At 41.0% G+C, this 20,671-nt stretch overlaps 1 protein-coding gene across 2 annotated transcripts in view; it reads right to left on the bottom strand.

Moving 5' to 3' along the window:
* The window catches only part of LOC140728952 (organic cation/carnitine transporter 2-like), a 55,760-nt gene that overhangs the window by 23,645 nt on the left and 11,444 nt on the right, over positions 1–20,671 (bottom strand). For both annotated transcript variants that reach the window (XM_073048087.1, XM_073048086.1), the window contains exons 2-8: positions 19,074–19,177; positions 16,522–16,676; positions 11,937–12,108; positions 6,967–7,102; positions 6,219–6,313; positions 2,986–3,200; positions 802–984 (exon numbers count right to left, since the gene is read on the bottom strand). In XM_073048087.1, coding sequence (XP_072904188.1) covers positions 802–984; positions 2,986–3,200; positions 6,219–6,313; positions 6,967–7,102; positions 11,937–12,108; positions 16,522–16,676; positions 19,074–19,177 — 1,060 coding nt within the window. The remainder of the gene's footprint in view (positions 1–801; positions 985–2,985; positions 3,201–6,218; positions 6,314–6,966; positions 7,103–11,936; positions 12,109–16,521; positions 16,677–19,073; positions 19,178–20,671) is intronic.

Raw genomic sequence — 20,671 nt, 5'->3', positions numbered from 1 at the left:
GGCCTAAATGGGATTATTTAAAATTTATTATGCTGTGGATGGATATATAGTAGCTGTATTATATGATATACTGTGTATATTAGATGACTAGAGCACAATGTGTTACATATTTGAGATACTTGAAGTGCATTGTCTATTGAGTTGGAGTTTATAGCTAAGCAGGGAAGAGTGTGGTGTATTCAATATTTCAGTAATATTGTAAATATATTGCTTGTCTGAATATTCTTAGTTTGTTCATTGTGGGTTACGTGTAAAAGTACATGAATGGTACATGCCATTATGCCGGCACATCATATGTGAGCACATCACGTTTTCCCAGGCTCCCATCTTTTACTTTCAATTAGTTTTTGGAGTAACAAAAGCTTTTCTGCAAGGTCCACACTTCATTTATAGCTATCTTGAAACTATGGAGCTTTGATCACTGTTTCCTAAATGTTAACCCATTGAAAGGTAAACTACCTGGCCAATCTCATTTGCTGATACAAGGTCCAGTATGGCCCTCCTCTAGATGGGCTATCTGATACTGATAGTGATTTAAGAAACCCTCTTGGATACGTCTAACTTATTTTGCCCCATCTAAACCTGTTACGCTAAGGAAGTTGAAGTCATCCATGGCACCAAACATTAAAAATTTTTTTTTACACTGTTTCCAAAACTGCCTGCATACCACTTCCTCAATGTTCAATGGCTACTGGCGTGTCTGCAGTATAATCTAGTCAGAGTGATTGTAGCTTTCTTCTTTTTTGAGTTTTACCCATTAAAAAGAAGAAAATACACATAGAATCTGAATGTCTCACTTACCCATGTAACCAAAGTAGGGGGAGATGATATTGCTGATTCTGGATGCTATGGAACATGCCCCAACGCCCATATTCCTCACCACAGTTGGGTACAGTTCAGATGAGTAGATGTAGATTATTGTGAAGGCTGCTGTAACACCGGATTTACCAATCATCACCAATATCGTGACCACAAATTGAAGAGCTGAAGAGTACAAATACTTTGTATTTAGTGTGTGCTGAAAATTACATGACTGCAACAAAAAAAACACTGCAGGAACAGAGGGAAGAACTTCCTTCATTGTTGGTGGAAATACTGACCTAAATTTTTTTATCTTTTCCCACCCCAATGTGTCAAATTCAGCAAGTTGTAAAGTTATGCCATGGGACACTGTCATACTTTAGTGTAAATGTTAATCAATTTTGGAATATTGTGGGCAGTTTTGGACTCCATTCTTGAGAAAGGATGTACTTGCCTTAAGGGAAATACAAAAAAAGGTAGGAGAAATTCCAAGCTGTACTTATGAGATTGCAAGTTCATCATTACTGTTCCTGGTCATCCTTGCATTTGACAAGCTTGACAAGTGAAAGAGCCAGGACATCAGTAATGTCATCCAGTAATGTGCAATTGTGTTCAGTGTGTTCTGAGAGGCCTGTATGGTCCTTAAACTAATCATGCAGAAATAGGCTTTCAACGTCCCTCTCAGACCTGCTTCTGAGGAAGGATCTCCCCTAAGCAGCTTCCTGCTCAGGTAGGTCCCTTAAAGTAATAATTTGCCTTGGGCTACTGAACATCTACGCCTACCCTGCACATAGTGGTGACCTCAACTTATCTGCAAGCTCATGACCTTCACTTCACTCTTTTATGCCTGCAGCCCCCTCCTTTGTGAGAATCGCAAGATCACTATTGGGTTGGGTCAGGGGACCCAGGAAATGAGAGACAGACGTGCGGAATGTCTCGTTCCCCCGGCGATATAAAGCTACGGGACATGGCCATTGTCTCCGGAAGGCGAATTTATGGATTGAAGACCGTACTACGTGGAAGCCCTCAGGCAAAGTGGGCTGGTTGAGGGAGGGATTGCATCACCCCCAACCTGATTGACATCTGCAACCCTGCGAGTCAGGATAAAAGAGGGTCTGTGGGAACAGCCCCTCAGATGCACCAGAAGAAACGCTAGTGATCCCGTAATAGCGGGAAGCCATTTGAAGGAGGCCACGTGCGTTCAGTTCCGTTGCCTGGGACTGGTGGCTGGTACCACGGAAAATGGCTTTTAGCTAACAACGGGGAAACCAACTCCCCCGACTCAAACGGACTGGCATCATAAAAGACCTGGGCAAGTTTAAACCGTCTCTCTTAAACCCAAAACGCTGCAGCTTGAACAAACTAACAGTGACTGTTATATTTCCATCGGACAATACATTATCCCCTAGACAACGATAGAGCTATTTCTTATTGATTATTATTATACCTGCGCTTTTAGATTTAGTATTGATGACGTATGTTATCTGTATGTTTGCATTAATCTTATTTTGTGCCCCTTTATCAATAAATACTTTTAAAAATAGTACCATCAGACTTCAACGGACCTCTCTATCTTTGCTGGTAAGTGACCCAGTTACGGGGTACGTAACAACTCCTACAACATGCATAGACACCCTCTTACTCCCCCTTGAGATGTTACCCAGCTGTACCCGTATGTTGAGAAATGGCAACAAATCACAATACCCAGTGAGACTACCAACACCATCCCCAACCCCCCTCCTACCACCTTCATACGACTACCAATACCCACGCGGACTGCTGCGCTGTGGAACACACTAAAACCCGAGTTCTCTTCCATCCTTGTTCAGCACCCAATGTCACTGCAGCAGCCCATACACAGATTGTATATCGGACCCATTTCTCAGTAACTGTCAATGCTCCGCCGGTTGGTGTAAGGTTATCAAGGACCGGAATGTGGAATTGGGCTAAATAATTATCTTGGGTTGGCTTAGAGATCAACTTAGCCATTTGTTAGAGAAGGTGGGGAGTTGGTTCCAGAGGTACACAGTGATCAGCAGGGTTGCTGACATACAGTGGGGTCCTCAGGGGTCAGTAGGGTGAAGCACAAAAACAATGGCTTAAGGATTTAGATGGGGAAATAATGTAGAAACACAGAGGAGCCGAACTCTTCATTTATTTAAAACATAGTATCTGAATACTTACTTGGAGGAACAAGCTGAATGAATAGCAGCACGGAGCCACTGAGTAGTAACAAGATAGCAGTGACAATCCGTCGAGGTGAAGCACGTATCAGCCACCAGACTATCACATATACTACAATTTCACTTGCTGCAGAGATGAAACAATTAACATAGGGGTCTCCATGTAGGTTTGGAGTACTGAGGGATAATCCATAGTAACCAATGGTGCAGATGAGCCTACAAGAAAATAAATATTGGTCGTAATTCTTTAAATATTCATAGAAGTACTGAAGGCTAGAAATTGAAAGCCACAGTCCAGCTTGATAGAAGCCAGTTAAAGGACATCCTTGCTATATTCAGGCTGAAAAAAATGAATGGGCAAAACTTGGAGTATCTCATTAAAAGTGCAAATATATGACATGGTTATTTTCAATAAAAGTATATTCTGATCTGATTGCTTCGACAATTGGACCCATGAGGAGAGTGGTGCACTATATAGGGCTCGCTCAGTTTTTGAATAAGGTTATACAACATGAACTTGACTTTGTTTTGAATACAATTATATAGTAATAATACTCATTAGTGTGGTTACTAGTGCAGTCATGCCAAAGTCAGATGTATCATTTCACATTCTCCAGTAGCTTGACAGCATCAGTTTACTTTCAACTTTCCACTCAATTATATCGATGTGACCATTTTATGTCACAGCTTGCATTTCATTTGATTATCAAGTAAAAATGAGGGACCAATCTTTATATCAGTGACCCATACTTAGGTAATTTATTGTTCACAGGGTTACATAATATGTAATTTAATGTGATTTCTTATATAATTAATATATTTAATTAACTCTGAAGGTTTATAATTCAAAATGATTATTTTTTTCACCATTATATTGCTGAGAAGGCTGAGGGTTATGGCATGGATGACATTTCAAGATTGCAACTGAAAGCTCAGCAAATGTCTGCGAGTGAAAATAAAATACCTATGAGAGTCATAGAAAAGTACAGAAGCAGCCCCTTTGGCCTATCTTGTCTGTGTCAATTTATTCATTGATCAATCCCTCCAGACCTTGGCACGCGGATTTGTTTCTCGCACAGATTGATACCATCCTGACACTGACAGAGACTGTGTTGCATTCTATAAAAGTGTATTAAGGAAAGCAGCAGATAAAAGATCATGAGAAATTCCAGATTCAAAAGGGTTGCACCATTGAACAAGCCAACAGGTTTCAAGTACGTAACCTATATATTAAATGAGTAAGAGGAAACCAGTCTCTGGCACAAGGAAAAGCTGTTATCAAGCCACGAGAGAACATTGAATGACTGGGGCTGCATTTGAATCCTTACAGCTTTTCAGGGGATGCTTATCAATTCTTGATGTCAGTTCTTACAATCGTAGAATAGAACTTCCAAGAACATTAAGTGAACTAGAATATAAGACTCAGTACAGTTAAGTTCCAATGCTGGAGAAACGTTCTCTTGGTTCATCTGTGACTTTGTACTTGAAATGAACAAGTGGAAGCCAATAGCTGCCCCAGGAGAGAAAAGGAATACAAAAAAAACACTCAGCAAGTCAGGCAATGTGCTGTGATTAGACTTAAAAATAGCGACAATTAAATGGAAAATATTGATGAAGACTTGAATGATAAATGAAATTTTTTAACTATCCTCAAAATTGTTTTAAAATTTGATAAGGCATTACCTTGACTTTCCAACAACTTGTGAAAATATAAACTATTGGTCCATCAAGGATCATGTCAGCCTCACCTTCAACCCTGATGTCACATCACATCTCCAGTCACTAAACACAACAAAAGACTCTCAGAATCATAAAAAGGTTTATTATCACTGACATACAGAATGTCATGAAATTTCTTGTACTATTTCAGCAGTAAACACCAGAAAATTTCATTTATGAAAAAGTTTATAAATTTTGCTGCCCTACCACTGAAGTAAGACTCACTGGTCTATAATTTCCTGGGCTATCTCTACTCTGTTTCTTGAATAAGGGAACAACATCGGCAACTCTCCAATCCTCCAGAACCTCTCCCATCCCCATTGATGATGCAAAGATCATCGCCAGAGGCCCAGCAATCTTCTCCCTCACTTCTCACAGTAGCCTGGAGTATATCTCAAGTCAAGTCAAGTCAAGTCAAATCAAGTCAATTCACTTTTATTGTCATTTCAACCATAACTGTTGGTACAGTACATAGTAAAAATGAGACATTTTTCAGGACCATGGTATTACATGACACAGTACAAAAACTAGACTGAACTACGTAAAAAACAACACAGAGAGAAAAAAAAACACACACAACTACACTAGACTATAGACCTACCCAGGACTGCATAAAGTGCACAAGACAGTGCAGACATTACAATAAATAATAAACAGGACAATAGGGCAAGGTGTCAGTCCAGGCTCTGGGTATTGAGGAGTCGGATGGCTTGGGAGAAGAAACTGTTACATGGTCTGGTCATGAGAGACTGAATGCTTCGGAGCCGTTTCCCAGATGGCAGGAGGGAGAAGAGATTGTATGAGGGGTGCATGGGGTCCTTCGTAATGCTGTTTGCTTTGCGGATGCAGTGTGTAGTGTAAATATCCGTGATGGCGGGAAGAGAGACCTCGTTGATCTTCTCAGCTGAGAAGATCCGCTGCAGGGTCTTGCGATCTGAAATGGTGCAATTTCCAAACCAGGCAGTGATGCAGCTGCTCAGGATGCTCTCAATACAACCCCTGTCCTGTCTCATCTGGTGCCAGAGACTTATTCAACTTGATGCTTTCCAAAAGCTCCAGCACATCCTCTTTCTTAATGTCTATATGCTCAAGCTTTTCAGTCTGCTGTAAGTCATCCCTACAATCGCCAAGGTCCTTTTCTGTAGTGAAGACTGAAGCAAAGTCTTCATTAAATACCTCCGCTACTTTCTCCTGTTCCATACACACTTTTCCACTGTCACACTTGATTGGTCCTATTCTCTCATGTCTTATCCTCTTACTCTTCACATATCTTCTTTCACGTTCTTAATGTTCTTATTTTCTGGCAAGAGCACATTTTTTCCTTCACTTCCACTAAACTGGTAGGATGCCTGGGTATAAAGAGCACAGTTGCTGATAACGCATTCTTGTGAGGGTTAAACAATCTTCTTTAAAAGAGGTGTAATACCACAAGAACAAGTTTACCGCTATTTCAAACAAGGATTCTCGTAGGATTAAGTTCTTATGGCACTATCTACTAAAGAAGTTTTCACTCACCACATCAATAACAAGATGACCGTGACATTTTTTATGTTGGTTGTGGCAATCAAGTCCAAATAATTCTGTGAATGCTTTTTCGTATCAGTGGGATCCTGTGGAGATAACGTATAGAATACACATCAACCAAGAAGACATACATGCTGATCATAAGGTACAGAGAGGCATGCCAGCATTTTGTTGGGGTGGAGCACTTCATTTACGAGAAGAGACTGCTTGGCCGGGAGTGGCCAAGGCTGACAGAGGTATACAAAATTATGAGGAATATAGAACGGATCGATAGTAGAAAGCTATTCCCCATAGCAAAGGTAACGATCTGGAGGGCATTGATTAGAGTAAGAAAGAACAGTTTAGAGGGCATCTGAAGAAGAATATTTTCACCTAGATAATTGTTTGAATCTGGAATATCCTGCGTGAGTGTGTGGTGGAGGCAGATATTGCAACATTAAGATCACGGACCAAGTACTGGTAAATGGGAGTAGTATAGGTAGTCATCATTGATGCAGTGGGCGGTAGAACCTGCTTCTCTGCTGCATTATTCTATGGCACTATAGTAAGTTGGACTATTTCATCTTTTGTTTAATTCTCCTTAGCCTTGTCAGCACTTGGTCAACAATCCAAAATTTCTTAATCCATTGAAGAATATTCTGACATACATAGCGATGGAAACAGCCTAACTATTTTCAAACTAGCACGGGGTAACGGCAAAGCCGATAAAGTAATATCAATAAACAAAATACAGAGTTACCACAGTAATGCAAGTGCTATCGAATATTGCTCCAACATGCGTGATTCCATTTCTCCTGGCAGCCACTTTCAATATTGCCTCAGCTTCTTCCTTTCGGCCTTGAGTGAACAACCATCTGGGGGATTCAGGGATAATCCTGCAAATTAAGCAAAAGCAGCCGAGTTAGAGTCATAGAGCACTGATGCTCTTTGGCCCATCAGGTCCATGCTAAATGTATCTTCTGCCCAGTGTCATCAACCTAGATCTCCATTCTCTTCACATTCATGCACTTACATTGAAATATATCCTGCATCCCCCACCACTTACACTAAACTGTTAGCTTACTACTGTCAATTGTCTTAACACCATTCATCAGGTTTCAAACTGAGATTTATGATGTGATTTGTTTGAATTGATTCTGTTTCCTGGAAGGAAGCAGCAAATTGCCACTTCGACCTAATACGTTTTTTTTCTACTGGCTCTTAACATCCTCTTGTATGGTTCTGTTGAATTTTTATTCATGATATTATTGTGAAAATCTCTGATTTTTTTGCTTTAAAAAGCATATTTTTTCATATGTGAGATGTGGACATTGCTGGCAAGGGCTCCATTATTGACCATCTCTAACAGCCCTTGAGAAGATGGTGACGAGATGCCTTCTGGAATGATTTCTTTTCTTCAGCCCTTGTGAAATACACCAAGAAAAAATGAGGTACGAAGGTAAACTAGCCAAGAATATAAAGGAGGATAGTAAAAGCTTCTTTAGGTATGTGAATAGCAAAAAAATAGTTAAGACCAAAATTGGGCCATTGAAGACAGAAACGGGTGAATTTATTATGGGGAACAAGGAAATGGCAGATGAGTTGAACAGGTACTTTGGATCTGTCTTCACTAGGGAAGACACAAACAATCTCCCAGATGTAATAGTGGCCAAAGGAACTAGGGTAAAGGATGAACTGAAGGAAATTTATATTAGGCAAGAAATGGTGTTGGATAGACTGTTGAGTCTGAAGGCTGATAAGTCCCCAGGACCTGATGGTCTGAATCCCAGGGTACTTAAAGAGGTGGCTCTAGAAATTGTGGACACATTGGTAATCATTTTCCAATGTTCAATAGATTCAGGAACAGTTCCTGCTGATTTGAGGGTGGCTAATGTTGTCCCACTTTTCAAGAAAGGAGGGAGAGAGAAAACAGGGAATTATAGACCGGTTAGCCTGACGTCAGTGGTGGGAAAGATGCTGGAGTCAATTATAAAAGAGGAAATTACGACACATTTGGATAGCAGTAGAAGGATCAGTCCGAGTCAGCATGGATTTATGAAGGGAAAATCATGCTTGACTAATCTTCTGGAGTTTTTTGAGGATGTAACTCTGAAAATGGACAAGGGAGAGCCAGTGGATGTAGTGTACCTGGATTTCCAGAAAGCTTTTGATAAAGTCCCACATAGGAGATTAGTGGGCAAAATTAGGGCACATGGTATTGGGGGCAGAGTACTGACATGGATTGAAAATTGACTGGCTGACAGGAAACAAAGAGTAGTGATTAACGGGTCCCTTTCAGAATGGCAGGCTGTGACCAGTGGGGTACCGCAAGGTTCGGTGCTGGGACCGCAGCTGTTTACAATATACATTAATGATTTAGATGTAGGGATTAAAAGTAACATTAGCAAATTGGCTGATGACACAAAGCTGGGTGGCAGTGTGAAATGTCAGGAAGATGTTATGAGAATGCAGGGTGACTTGGACAGGTTGGGTGAGTGGGCAAATGTATGGCAGATGCAGTTTAATGTGGATAAATGTGAGATTATCCATTTTGGTGGCAAGAACAGGAAGGCAGATTACTATCTAGATGGAGTCAAGTTAGGAAAAAGGGAAGTACAACGAGATCTAGGTGTTCTTGTACATCAGTCAATGAAAGCAAGCATGCAGGTACAGCAGGCAGTGAAGAAAGCTAATGGCATGCTGGCTTTTATAACAAGAGGAATTGAGTATAGGAGTAAGGAGGTCTTTCTGCAGCTGTACAGGGCCCTGGTGAGACCCCACCTGGAGTATTGTGTGCAGTTTTGGTCTCCAAATTTGAGGAAGGACATTCTTGCTATTGAGGGAGTGCAGCGTAGGTTCACAAGGTTAATTCCTGGAATGGCGGGACTGTCGTATGTTGAAAGATTGGAGCGACTGGGCTTGTATACACTGGAATTTAGAAGGATGAGAGGGGATCTGATTGAAACATATAAGATTATTAAGGGATTGGACACACTGGAGGCAGGAAGCATGTTCCCGCTGATGGGTGAGTCCAGAACTAGAGGCCACAGTTTAAGAATAAGGGGTAGGCCATTTAGAACAGAGATGCGGAAAAACATTTTCACCCAGAGAGTGGTGGATATGTGGAATGCTCTGCCCCAGAAGGCAGTGAGGTCAATTCTCTGGATGCTTTCAAGAAAGAGTTAGATAGAGCTCTTATAGATAGCGGGGTCAAGGGATATGGGGAGAGGGCAGTAACGGGGTACTGATTGTGTATGATCAGCCATGATCACAGTGAATGGTGGTGCTGGCTAGAAGGGCCGAATGGCCTACTCCTGCACCTACTGTCTATTGTAATGAAGTTGTCAAGGCTAGGACCCGGCAAGAATAAAGGAACAAAGATATAGGCTCAGTGGCCACTCTATTAGGCACTTCCTGTACCTAATAAAGTGGCCGCTGAGTGTATGTTGGTGGTGTGCTGCTGCTGTAGCCCATCCACATCAAGGTTCAACATGTTGTGCATTCAGAGACACTCTTCTGTGCACCACTGTTGTAATGCCTGGTTATCTGAGTTACTGTTGCCTTCCTATCAGCTTGAACCAGTTTGGCCAATCTCTGAATTTGTGCATTAAAAAAGCATTTTCACTCACGAACTGGATTCAATTTTTTTTGCACCATTCCCTGCAAACTTTAGAGATTGTGCATGAAAGTACCAGGAGGTCTGCAGTTTCTGAGATACTCAAACTGCCTCCAATTGTAACACCCGCATCACGTTTCTTCCCATTTTGTTGTTCGATCCAAACAACAAATGAACTTCTTGACTATGTCTGCATGCTTTTATGCATTGATTTGCTGCCACATGATTGGCTGATTAGATATTTGTATTAACAAGCAGGTGTACAAGTGTACCTAATAAACTGGTTGCTGAGTGCCGATGAGGCAGAATGTGATTTCCATCAATGGTCATTTATTTCATTGATAAAAGCTACACTTTGCATGAGAGAGAAAGCAATTTCCAAACCTCCATTACTGGTAGTGAGTTGCTCAATTCCTTCAAACAGTACAATTGTCCTTTGCGGTCTGAACCTGACAAGTACAGAATTGGAAAATCCCGAACGCTGAGTGTGAGAGGCAGATTCCACTCTTCAAAATTTCGGCCGCATTGTACACACTCAGTGGCCACTTCATTAGGTACAGGGATAGAACCCAGTGTGGTCTTCTGCTGCTGTAGGCCCTCCATTTCAAGGTTCAACATGTTGCACATTCAGAGATGTTCTTCTGCGCACCACTATTGCAATGAGTGGTTACTTGAGATACTCTCTCCCTCCTGTCAGCTTGAACCAGTCTGGCAACTCTCCTCTGACCTCTCATTAACAAGGTGTTTCCGCCCACAGAACTGCCACTCACTGGATTTTGTTTTGTTTTGTTTTTGCTCTGTAAATTTTAGAGACTTTTATGCACGTGTAAATCCCAGGAGATCATCAGGTTCCATAAGACCATAAGGTATAGGAGCAGAAGTAGGCCATTTGGCCCATCGAGTCTGCTCTGCCATTCAATCATGGGCTGATCCAATTCTTCCAGTCATCCCCACTCCCCTGCCTTCTCCCCACACCCTTTGATGCCCTGGCTAATCAAGAACCTATCTATCTCTGTCTTAAATACACCCAATGACTTGGCCTCCACAGCCGCTCAAGGCAACAAATTCCACAGATTTACCACCCTCTGAATAAAGTAATTTCTCTGCATCTCTGTTCTAAATGGACACCCTTCAATCCTGAGGTTGTTTCTGAGATATACAAACCACCCTGTCTGGCTCTATGGTCAAAGTCACTTGGATCACATTTCTTCCCCATTTTGATGTTTAGTCTGAACAACAACTGAACCTCTTTACCATGGTCTGTATTCTCTGGAATTCCCAGTGCTGAAATGCCCAACACAAAGCAGCACAGGTGCTTGGAAGTAGGTACAGAGGAGATGTCAGAGCTAACTTTTTTTTACGCAGAGAGTGGTGAGTTCATGAAATGAGCTGCTGGCAACTGTGGTGGAGGTGGATATAATAGGGTCTTTTAAGAGACTCCGGGATAGGTTCATGGAGCTTAGTAAAATAGAGGGCTATGGGTAACCCTAGGTAATTTCTAAAGAAAGTATATGTTCGGCACAGCATTGTGGGCCAAAGGGCCTGTATTGTGCTGTAGGTTTTCTATGTTTTTAGGCATTGAATTGCGCCACAGGATTGGCTGATTAGGTATCTGCTTTAACTAACAGGTGTACAAGTACACTAATATAGTGGCCTCAGAGTGTATTTCCAAGTCAGAATGGTGTGCGAATTGGAAGGGAACTTGGATTTGGTTGTGGACCCAAGTCCCTGCTGCCTTCATCTGCTCAATGTTGGGCCAAGGGTTTGGGAAGAACTATCAAAGAAGACTTGGTGCATCTTTCCTGTTATTATAAGACTATAAGATCATAAGCTATGAGAGCAGAATTAGGCCAATTCGCCTATTGAGCCTGCTCCACCATTTTATCATGGCTGATCCATTTCCCTCTCAGCCCTAATCTCCTTCTTTCTCCCCATATCCCTTCATGCCCTGACTATCAACCTCATCCTCAGATATGCCCAGTGACTTGGCCTCCACACTGCCTGTGGCAGTGAATTCCACAGATTCACCGCTCTCTGGCAAAAGTAATTCCTCATCATCTCCATTCTAAATGGACATCCCTACATTCCAATCAATGAATAAGAACTGTACTCACCACCACAGAGGAATATACAGGATTTGCGGCAGAGTCAAAGTGAGAAGTAGCATCCTCCAATCTTTGATTAAATAAGCTAAGACTGGTAGAAGAATGTAGCCAATGGCATAAAATATACAGATGCCTAGTGTCGAGAAAGCAGCCCTCTCAGACTTGCCAAGGATTTCGATTCCTGTTCCAGAAGAAAAGTGTGTAAATAAAAAGTAAGCACATCACAATTAACCAACAAAGGATAACCTTGGTCTGAGGTTTCTACTCCAGGCTTTCTTGGTAAAATACAGCCCAAAATGACATAACGTGTTTGAATTGAATTGACTTTATTACTTACATCCTTCATATACATGAGGAGTAAAAATCTTTATGTTCTGTCTCTGTCTAAATGTGCAATGTACAACTATAGTAATTTACAATAAATATTATTTACAACAGGATAGTCAATGTGACAGAAATACAGTAGTGTCAGCAAGAATTAAGCAGTCTGATGGCCTGGTGGAAGAAGCTGCCCAGGAGCCTGTTGATCCTGGCTTTTATGTTGCGGTACTGTTTCCCAGGTGGTAGCAGCTGGAACAGTTTGTGATTGAGATGACTCAAGTCCCCAGTGATCTTGCGGGCCCTTTTTATGTACCTGTCCCTGTAAATGTGGGAAGTTCACATTTACAGATGCACTGGGCTGTCCACAGAGTCCCGCAATCAAGAGAAGTATAGTTCCCATACCAGGCAGTGATCAATATATGTTTAATGCAAGTGGACTCTCCATAACCAAGTGTTCGGGGAAACATTATGTAAGAAACAGGTCCTGTGCAAAGACTGAGCATGGCGCATAGTGAGTCTGACAATACCGGCAGCTCATGCTAATCATGTTTAATTCAAGACCATGCAGAAGTTCCAGAAACGAAACCAAAAATCAGTGCTGGGACATTAAAAGTTAGATGTTAAATCATAGTAATATGATGTTTGTTTCAGTTTGCTGAAAATTGATCTGCATCCTAATATAACATTTTTTAGATTGGGTGACTTCCAGTAACCTGAAACTAAATTACTCGAGGTTGATGAATTGATACAGTGATCATGAAGAAACCCATTTGTTCAGAATATTCCTTATATAGGCCTACTTACAGAATAAAATTCTAGGAATTTTTCAGGTATTTCAATCATGGTTTGTATGTCCTGACTTAAATGTAGTCAGTGACCAGTTTTAGGTACACCAGTACACCTGCTTGTTATACAAATATCTAATTAGTCAATCATGTGGCAGCAACTCTATGTATAAAAACATGCAGATATGGTCAAGAGATTCAGTTGTTGATCTGACTAGATATCAGAATGGGGAAGAAATGTGATCTAAGTGACTTTGACCCTAGAATGATTGTTGGTAACGAACAGGGTGGTTTGACTATCTCAGAAGCTGCTGATCTCCTGGTGTTTTCATGCTCAACAATCTCTAGAGTTTATAGAGAATGGTGAAAAAAAACCAAAAAAAAATCAGCGGTTCTGTGGGTAAAAACACCTTGTTAATGAGAGAAGAATGGTCAGCGTGGTACAAGCTGATGGAAAAGCAACAGTAACTCAAGTAACCACGTGTTACAACAGTGGTGTGCAGAAGAGCATCTCTGAATACACAACACGTCGAAGCTTGAAGTGGATGGGCTACAGCAGTGGAAGAGCACACCGGGTTTCCCCCTGTAACTAATATGGCGGCCACTGAGTGTATATGAAGGAAACATTGTTCAATAGTGCCCTTCTGAAGAGGAAACTACTATTCTTACTCAGTCTCTTGGGAGTTTCTAACCCAACCATGTTGTTGGCACTTAAATGGTCTCCCAGGGAGACACAATTCTAAGGGATATCAGGAACTTGTAAGAAAAGGAGGCCTTGCAGTAATGTCCACTTCAGGAAAAATGAGTGTATTAATGATATTAAGCTGATCACCAAAATCTTAGTTAGACATAGTGCGCAGAACACCACAGCAGAATACAGGTCCTTCACCCCATGATGCTGTTCTGAGCTTTTCTTCCACTCTAAGATCACTCTAACCCTTCCCTCTGACACAGTCCTCCTTTTTTCTATCATCCATGTGCCTATCTAAGATATTCTTAAATGCCCCTAATATATCTGCCTCTACCAACCACCACTTTTGGCAGCGTGTTCCACACACTCACCTCTCTCTGTATAAAAAATTTACCTCTGACATCCCCCTTATAATTTCCTTCAATCACCTTAAAATTATGCCCCCAGTATTAGCTATTTCCACCTCAGGAAAAAGTCTCTGGCAATCCAGTCAATCTATGCCTCTTACTACCTTGTACACCTCAATCAGCTCGATTTTCATCCTTCTTCATTCTCAAGAGAAAGTCCTAGCTCACTCAACCCATCCCCATAAAACGTAATATCTAATCCAGACAGCATCTTGGTAAATCTCTTCTGCAGCTTCTCTAAAGCTTCCACATCCTCCCTATAATGAGACAACCAGAACTGAACACAATATTCCTAATGTGGTCTAACCAGGTTTGAATGAGTTGCAACATTTCTTCACAGCTCTAGAATTCAGTCTCCTGACCGGTGAAGACTAGCACACCATACACCTTCTAACCAAGGCTGGTAGGTTACCATAAGCATCTAACAGGGGAAAGCTTTTCAACTATTCTCTGATTCATAATTACAATGAATTGTAAATACTAAGCAAAATGTGAATGCTTGCCTTTTCTCTCTACTAAAGAGTTTAGAATAAAGAATGGACTGTTCTGTGGACAAAATGGGGAAACCATTTGATGTCAGTCCACAAACAAGAGTTGAAGACACCATTCATTAATCAGGTGTTTTGATCATTTGAGTAGCTACATATAACAGCTAAAATATTGGGAGAACCCTGTTTTACTGTATTTCTAAATCAGTGTTATGATGAACCCTCAATTGAAATTTAATTAGAAGAGATCTACCCACTGACAACTGCAGTATGTTATCAAATTAGTTGGCCATGCCTATGACCTCATATGCAGCAAGTACAGTACTGAGCAAATGTCTTACGCATATACATATAGCTAGGGTGCCTAAGGCTTCTGCGTAGTACCGTATTTGTCATCATGAGGTGGAGATCTGTAATCTGGCAGGAGCAAATGAGGGTGGTGCTCTGTCAGAGGAGTGTGGGATAGGTGGCAGAGAAGGAATGCAAGGAGCAGGGGTTGGCATAGATGCAGACACACACAGCCCTGAGACATCTGCAAGGTCATTGGTTCAAATCCAAAGTATTGGTTCATTGGTCATTACAGAATGTCTCTCTGGTGCTTTCCACTCCTTCTACTGTCCCTTCCTCTTTTCCCAACCATGATTCCCACTCTCAGTCCACAATAGAGACACATATCAGAATCTGGTTTATCATCACTCATGCGTCAGTAGTTTTTTCTGTGGCAGCAGTACAGTGTAATACATAAAACCTCTACAGTACTGTGCGGAAGTCTCAGGCACCCTGGCTATATAAATGTGCCCAAGACTTTTGCACAGTACTGCAACACAGAAAATGTTAGAAGCATTCATATTTAATTAGCCAAATAGAATCAGTCGGGAAAGAAACTGAATTAACCATTTAGCTTGATGTCTTTTTACAAATTTTTGATTACCAGCTTACCAGCTTAACCAGCTTAAATACAATGAAAATTATGCTGGTAATCAAAAATGCTAGTCAACTATTTTGCAAGTTTGAAGAGATAGCATGCTAGACTAAAGGGGTTTAGCAAGATTAGGAATTGCAGTGCAGCTGAGGAAAGTCCAAGGAAATTTCTAGCCCAGTGTCAGCCAGAACGATTATTTAAAAACATTTCATGTTAAATGCTACATGTAGATCTATATTATTGTACAACCTATGATGTCAGCAATTGATATACTCTTTATTCTTGGAGCGTTGAGGTTAGCACAATTGCTTACAGCAATCAATGATCGGGGTTCCGATTTCTGCTGCTGTCTGTAAGTTGTTTGTACATTTTCCCCGTAACCACGTGGGTTTCCTCCGGGTGCTCCTGTTTCCTCACATTAAAAACGACATACATGTTAGGGTTAGTGAATTATGGCCATGCTCTGTTGGTGCCAGAAGCGTGGCGACACTTGCACAATCCAGCACAATCCTCACTTATTTGACGTGAAGCAAACAATGCATGCCTCTGAATGTTTCAAAGCACATGTGAAAATAAAGCTGATCTTTCTTTATCTTTACACACAATATATTTCAGCATAAACACGGCTGCAACAGCAAGAAAAGAGCACATTGCTGGGGTAGTGTGTGACTTTTTCACCTGGAGAATGGTTGGAATCTGAATGGACTGCCTGGATGGGTGGAGATAGATACTCTCGCATCAGGATGAGCACCAGCTTCAGGCCAAGCATTGGTAAATGGTATTGGTATAGATAGATACACAACGAATAGCATGAACATGGTGGGCCCAAGGGCTTGTTTCTGTGCTGGAAAACTCTCTGAAAGGAGATTGACCACTAAACTTCATTTTGTTTCCCTCTCTGCAGATGCCGCCTTACTTGCTGAGACCCGACAGCTTTTCTTGTTGTTATTGTCTTTGCAGTACACGCAACACTTTCTTACCTAGAACGAAAGTTGTTATGTAGCTTGAGATATCTCCAAGGCCAACAAAGAAGTGCAGTATGCAGAACATTTCCCAACTCTGAGAGGCCAGTTGCAGGAAGCCTGCGGCTGATCGCATGGCCATAGCTCCAAAGAGAATAGGCTTTCTTCCATGCCTTTAAACGACAAACAAACATCATTTTAGACAATTAAGATGCATTATTTTTCTTATAGGTTCACAAAGAAGTAAAATGAGATAGACCTTGTGGTGAACTACATATACCTGTCCGGACACAACCCCCCCCCCCCACCCCGACTGCTCCTGTGGCTCCTCCCACAGACCCTGGTATAAAGGCAATTGGGCCCTGAGCCCTGCCTCTCAGTCTTCAGGATGTAGCATGGTGGTCAATTGCTGCTTGTTCTTTCTTCCAGTCAATAAAAGCCGATATCTCACCTCACGTCTCCGAGAGTTATTGATGGTGCATTAGACCTCTTATCCCCAGCTCAGTGTTTTTCTTTCATTTGGTTTTATAATTTGGAAGTACAAAACATAACAGTGGCAATGGCTACAAAAAGTAGGCTGCCCAGGTACTCAGTTTTACCTGTATGACATCATTGTTAGCTGTAAAGATGACGAGAAACATCTCCAAAATGTCATACAGTGCTAAAAAGGTTAGAAGTTTACGGGCTCAGAGCATGATACAGTAAGCGTGAATTCTTTAAACCAAGCACACTGAACTGTGGTCACACCATTGATGCCAAGCATCACATAAGTGTGCTGAGAAAATTCAAGTAGTGGTGGATGACCCAAGGCCGAACAACATGACACAGTTGTGGTCCTTTTTAGGATTTGTCAATTATTATAACAGGTTCCTACCAAGCCTGGTCTCTGTGCTTCAGCCCTTGAACTCATTACTACAGATCCAGAAGAAACTCCTACAACCACATTGGTTAAAGCCCCAGAACTGAAATTGTTTCTCAACCACAAGACTCACCTGCCAAGCAGAGAGATCCCCAACTTGCCAGAGAAGAGTAAGAAATCCTGTACAGGCAGTCCCCGAATTACGAACGTCTGACTTACGAACAACTCGTACTTATGAACGGCCAGCCATGAAGCCTATTATATTAAAAATTCATCGGCTTGAGGAAGGAGAACGCCGTCTGCCATTTTAAGTCGGATCATGTTGCCATTAACACTGTGTTGAGTGTGTAACTTTGTATTTGGCTTACATTTTTCTTAGCAAGATTCACCCTTACCCCCCTTTTCCAGTCAGCCCCACCCCCAATTGTCCCATTTACCCTGTCTCAGTGCGGGTAGACTTTAGGACCCGGGGGAGCTCAGGACCCACCACCCGCGGCTGCTGTTGATCCGCTGTCTTTCTGTTCCGTTGACGGAAAACGATCACGATTGAAAATAAAGTGGAAATAATAAAGCGATCGGAAAGAGGTGAAACGCTATCAGTCATTGGAAAAGTGTTAGGCTATAGTTGGTCAACGATCAGAACAATTTTAAAGGATAAAGTGAGAATAATGGAGCATGTGAAAGGCCCTGCCCCAATGAAAGCTACAATTATTACTAAGCAACACAGTGATTTAATTATTGAAATACATAAGTTTGTTGAGTGTTTTATATGCATAGAAAGGTAAACTATATACTATATACTAAGACAAACGTTTGACTAACTGACGCTAAATAATATCAGATGTACCTGTTCCGACTTATGTACAAATCCGACTTAAAGACGGACTTAGGAATGGAACTCGTTCGTAACCTGGGGACTGGCTGTACAACAAATAAATCTTCAGGCCTGAGTAGGACAATTTAAAATTTCCTAAGTGGGGGATGTCTATATGGTAGCTGTATTATATAGTATACTGTGTATATTAGATGATTAGAGACTAATACGTTACATATTTGAATTGAGATGCATTGTATATTGAGTTAGTTTATAGCTAAGCAGGGAGGAGTGTTGCATATTTAATACTTCAGTAATTTTTGAGCGATATTGTAAATATATTGATTAAGCACTTCTGTTGCTCACATACTGTAATTCATTATGGGTTATACGTAAAATTATATGAATGGCATATGTCACTACACCACCACGTCATAATTGTGCACCTCTCTAAAAAATAGAATGAAGTCGACATGTTATCCCCAGCTCTGTTTTTCTTTCGATTAGTTTTATGTTTTGGAGTTACAGACTGTAAAAGAACAGTGCACTAAAATCCATGATCAGCCATGTTGGGTATTGGACCAGACTTAATGGACCGAATGGCCTTCTCCTGTTGCCATTTCCTGTTTCTTTGTTTCCAAAAAACAGTTTTCCATTGATTTTCCATTATAAATGAGGCCCTGAGAAATTATGTTGAATTATGTTACAGTATATAGTAAACTTCTTGCTTGGTATTCCTCCAATTTATTTATGTTCAAATAATCTCGCTTGTTTTAATAAACCAAGACAGCTCCAATAATTCATCACTGCGATAGCAGTCTTCAGAGAGCACCAACAATTAAACACCAACAAATGCAAACTGAATTTTCATCATGTTTTGTTTACTGTATCCTGTACCTGTCTGAAAGTTGTCCAGAGATTATTGAGCCGAAGAGCACTCCAATGAAAAACACTGATGTGGTAAATGGTCCTTTCCAGTCCTGGTCACAAACTAGATCCCACTACAGAGTGGCATTGGAGATAATTAAGGCACAGAGGTTAACATTTTATGTTAGTTACTAACTATTAAAACACATCAAGAAAACATTTTTTTTAAAATAGTGCATGTTGATTTCTAATGTTGTTACTAATAGCAATTCAAATATCTGTATGAAGATGTGTGTTCTGCTTTAGAGTGACAGAGCAGTTTAGTACTGAAATAGGCCCTACCTACACTCCTCCCACTGGGCCCATATTCCTTTACTCCTTTCTTACCCCAAGTACCTTTCTAAACACCATGTAGAAATTATAATAAAATTGGCCACTAGCACCTCTCCTGGCAGCTAGTTCTGCATAACCACCACATTCTATGTGAAAACTTGCCCCCCAGTTCTCCTTTAAATTGCTCCTCTCTTACCCTAAACCTATGGCCTTCAGATGGCAGATGGTACATGCCACCTTCTTGAGGCAGCACCTCCTTTAGATGCTGTCGGTGGCAGAGAGGGCTTTGCCCGTCGTATTCTGGGCTGTTTCCATTACTTTCTGCAGCATTTTCCATCCTGATGCACTGGGACTGCTGTTCTACGCCATGACGCAACCAGCTAGGATATTTTCCATAGTTTGTTAGGATACTTGATACAATGTAGGATTATTGTAAGTAGATATTGATTGTCGTCACAGACTTGGTAGCCGTTTTCATGCTGTATCAGTCTATGGCTCGGGAGCCTCTGGTGGAGTGGGTGGCCAGGAATCTCATGAATATTGTTTTGATAAAATCCTACACTGGAGAAATCTTCCAAATGATGAATGCACGTTTTGTATGTCCATTCATATTTAGAATATTTCACAGGCTCAAGGACCGAGCCTACGCTCCCATTCAAGAGCAGCAATCTTCTTTCACAGATCACTGCTTTCGGATTTCAGAATTTCTTTGAGGTGCCCATGCTTATAGTTATGAAATCATAAAAATTTAGGCCACAGAATGAGCCAATAGTGTTTATGCTGGCCACACTGGGATTTTTGGTTGATATAACGTCCCAGCTGTCATCCTTACCTTTTAACTTTTCAACAATCAAGAATTAAGGATCAACTTTATTCACCATATATGGTTAAATGTATTAGGAATTTGCTGCATTGTGTTGGCACAACATGTAACAAAAACATTCATCAGTTATAAGAATAAATTACACAACAATAAAGTTACAGGTTGAAATATATAAATACCATCATGCATTTACAATGTAAATAGAATTATAAACATGGTTTAAAGTGTCTGAGACTTTTCTCAATGCCTTTGCAATTCCAGCATACAGTGGCACGCAAAAGTTTGGACACCCCGGTCAAAATTTCTGTTACTATGAATAGTTATGTGAGTAAAAGATGACCTGATTTCCAAAAGGCATAAAGTTAAAGATGACACATTTCTTTAATATTTTAAGCAAGATTACTTTTTTTTAAAATCTTTTACAGTTTCAAAATAACAAAAAAGGAAAAGGGCCCAAAGCAAAAGTTTGGGC

The sequence above is a fragment of the Hemitrygon akajei genome, chromosome 6 (assembly GCF_048418815.1).
Source record: "Hemitrygon akajei chromosome 6, sHemAka1.3, whole genome shotgun sequence".
Lineage (NCBI taxonomy): Eukaryota > Metazoa > Chordata > Chondrichthyes > Myliobatiformes > Dasyatidae > Hemitrygon > Hemitrygon akajei.
The sequence above is the reverse complement of the archived record's forward strand: the minus strand, read 5'-3'. Positions and strand labels throughout refer to the sequence as shown.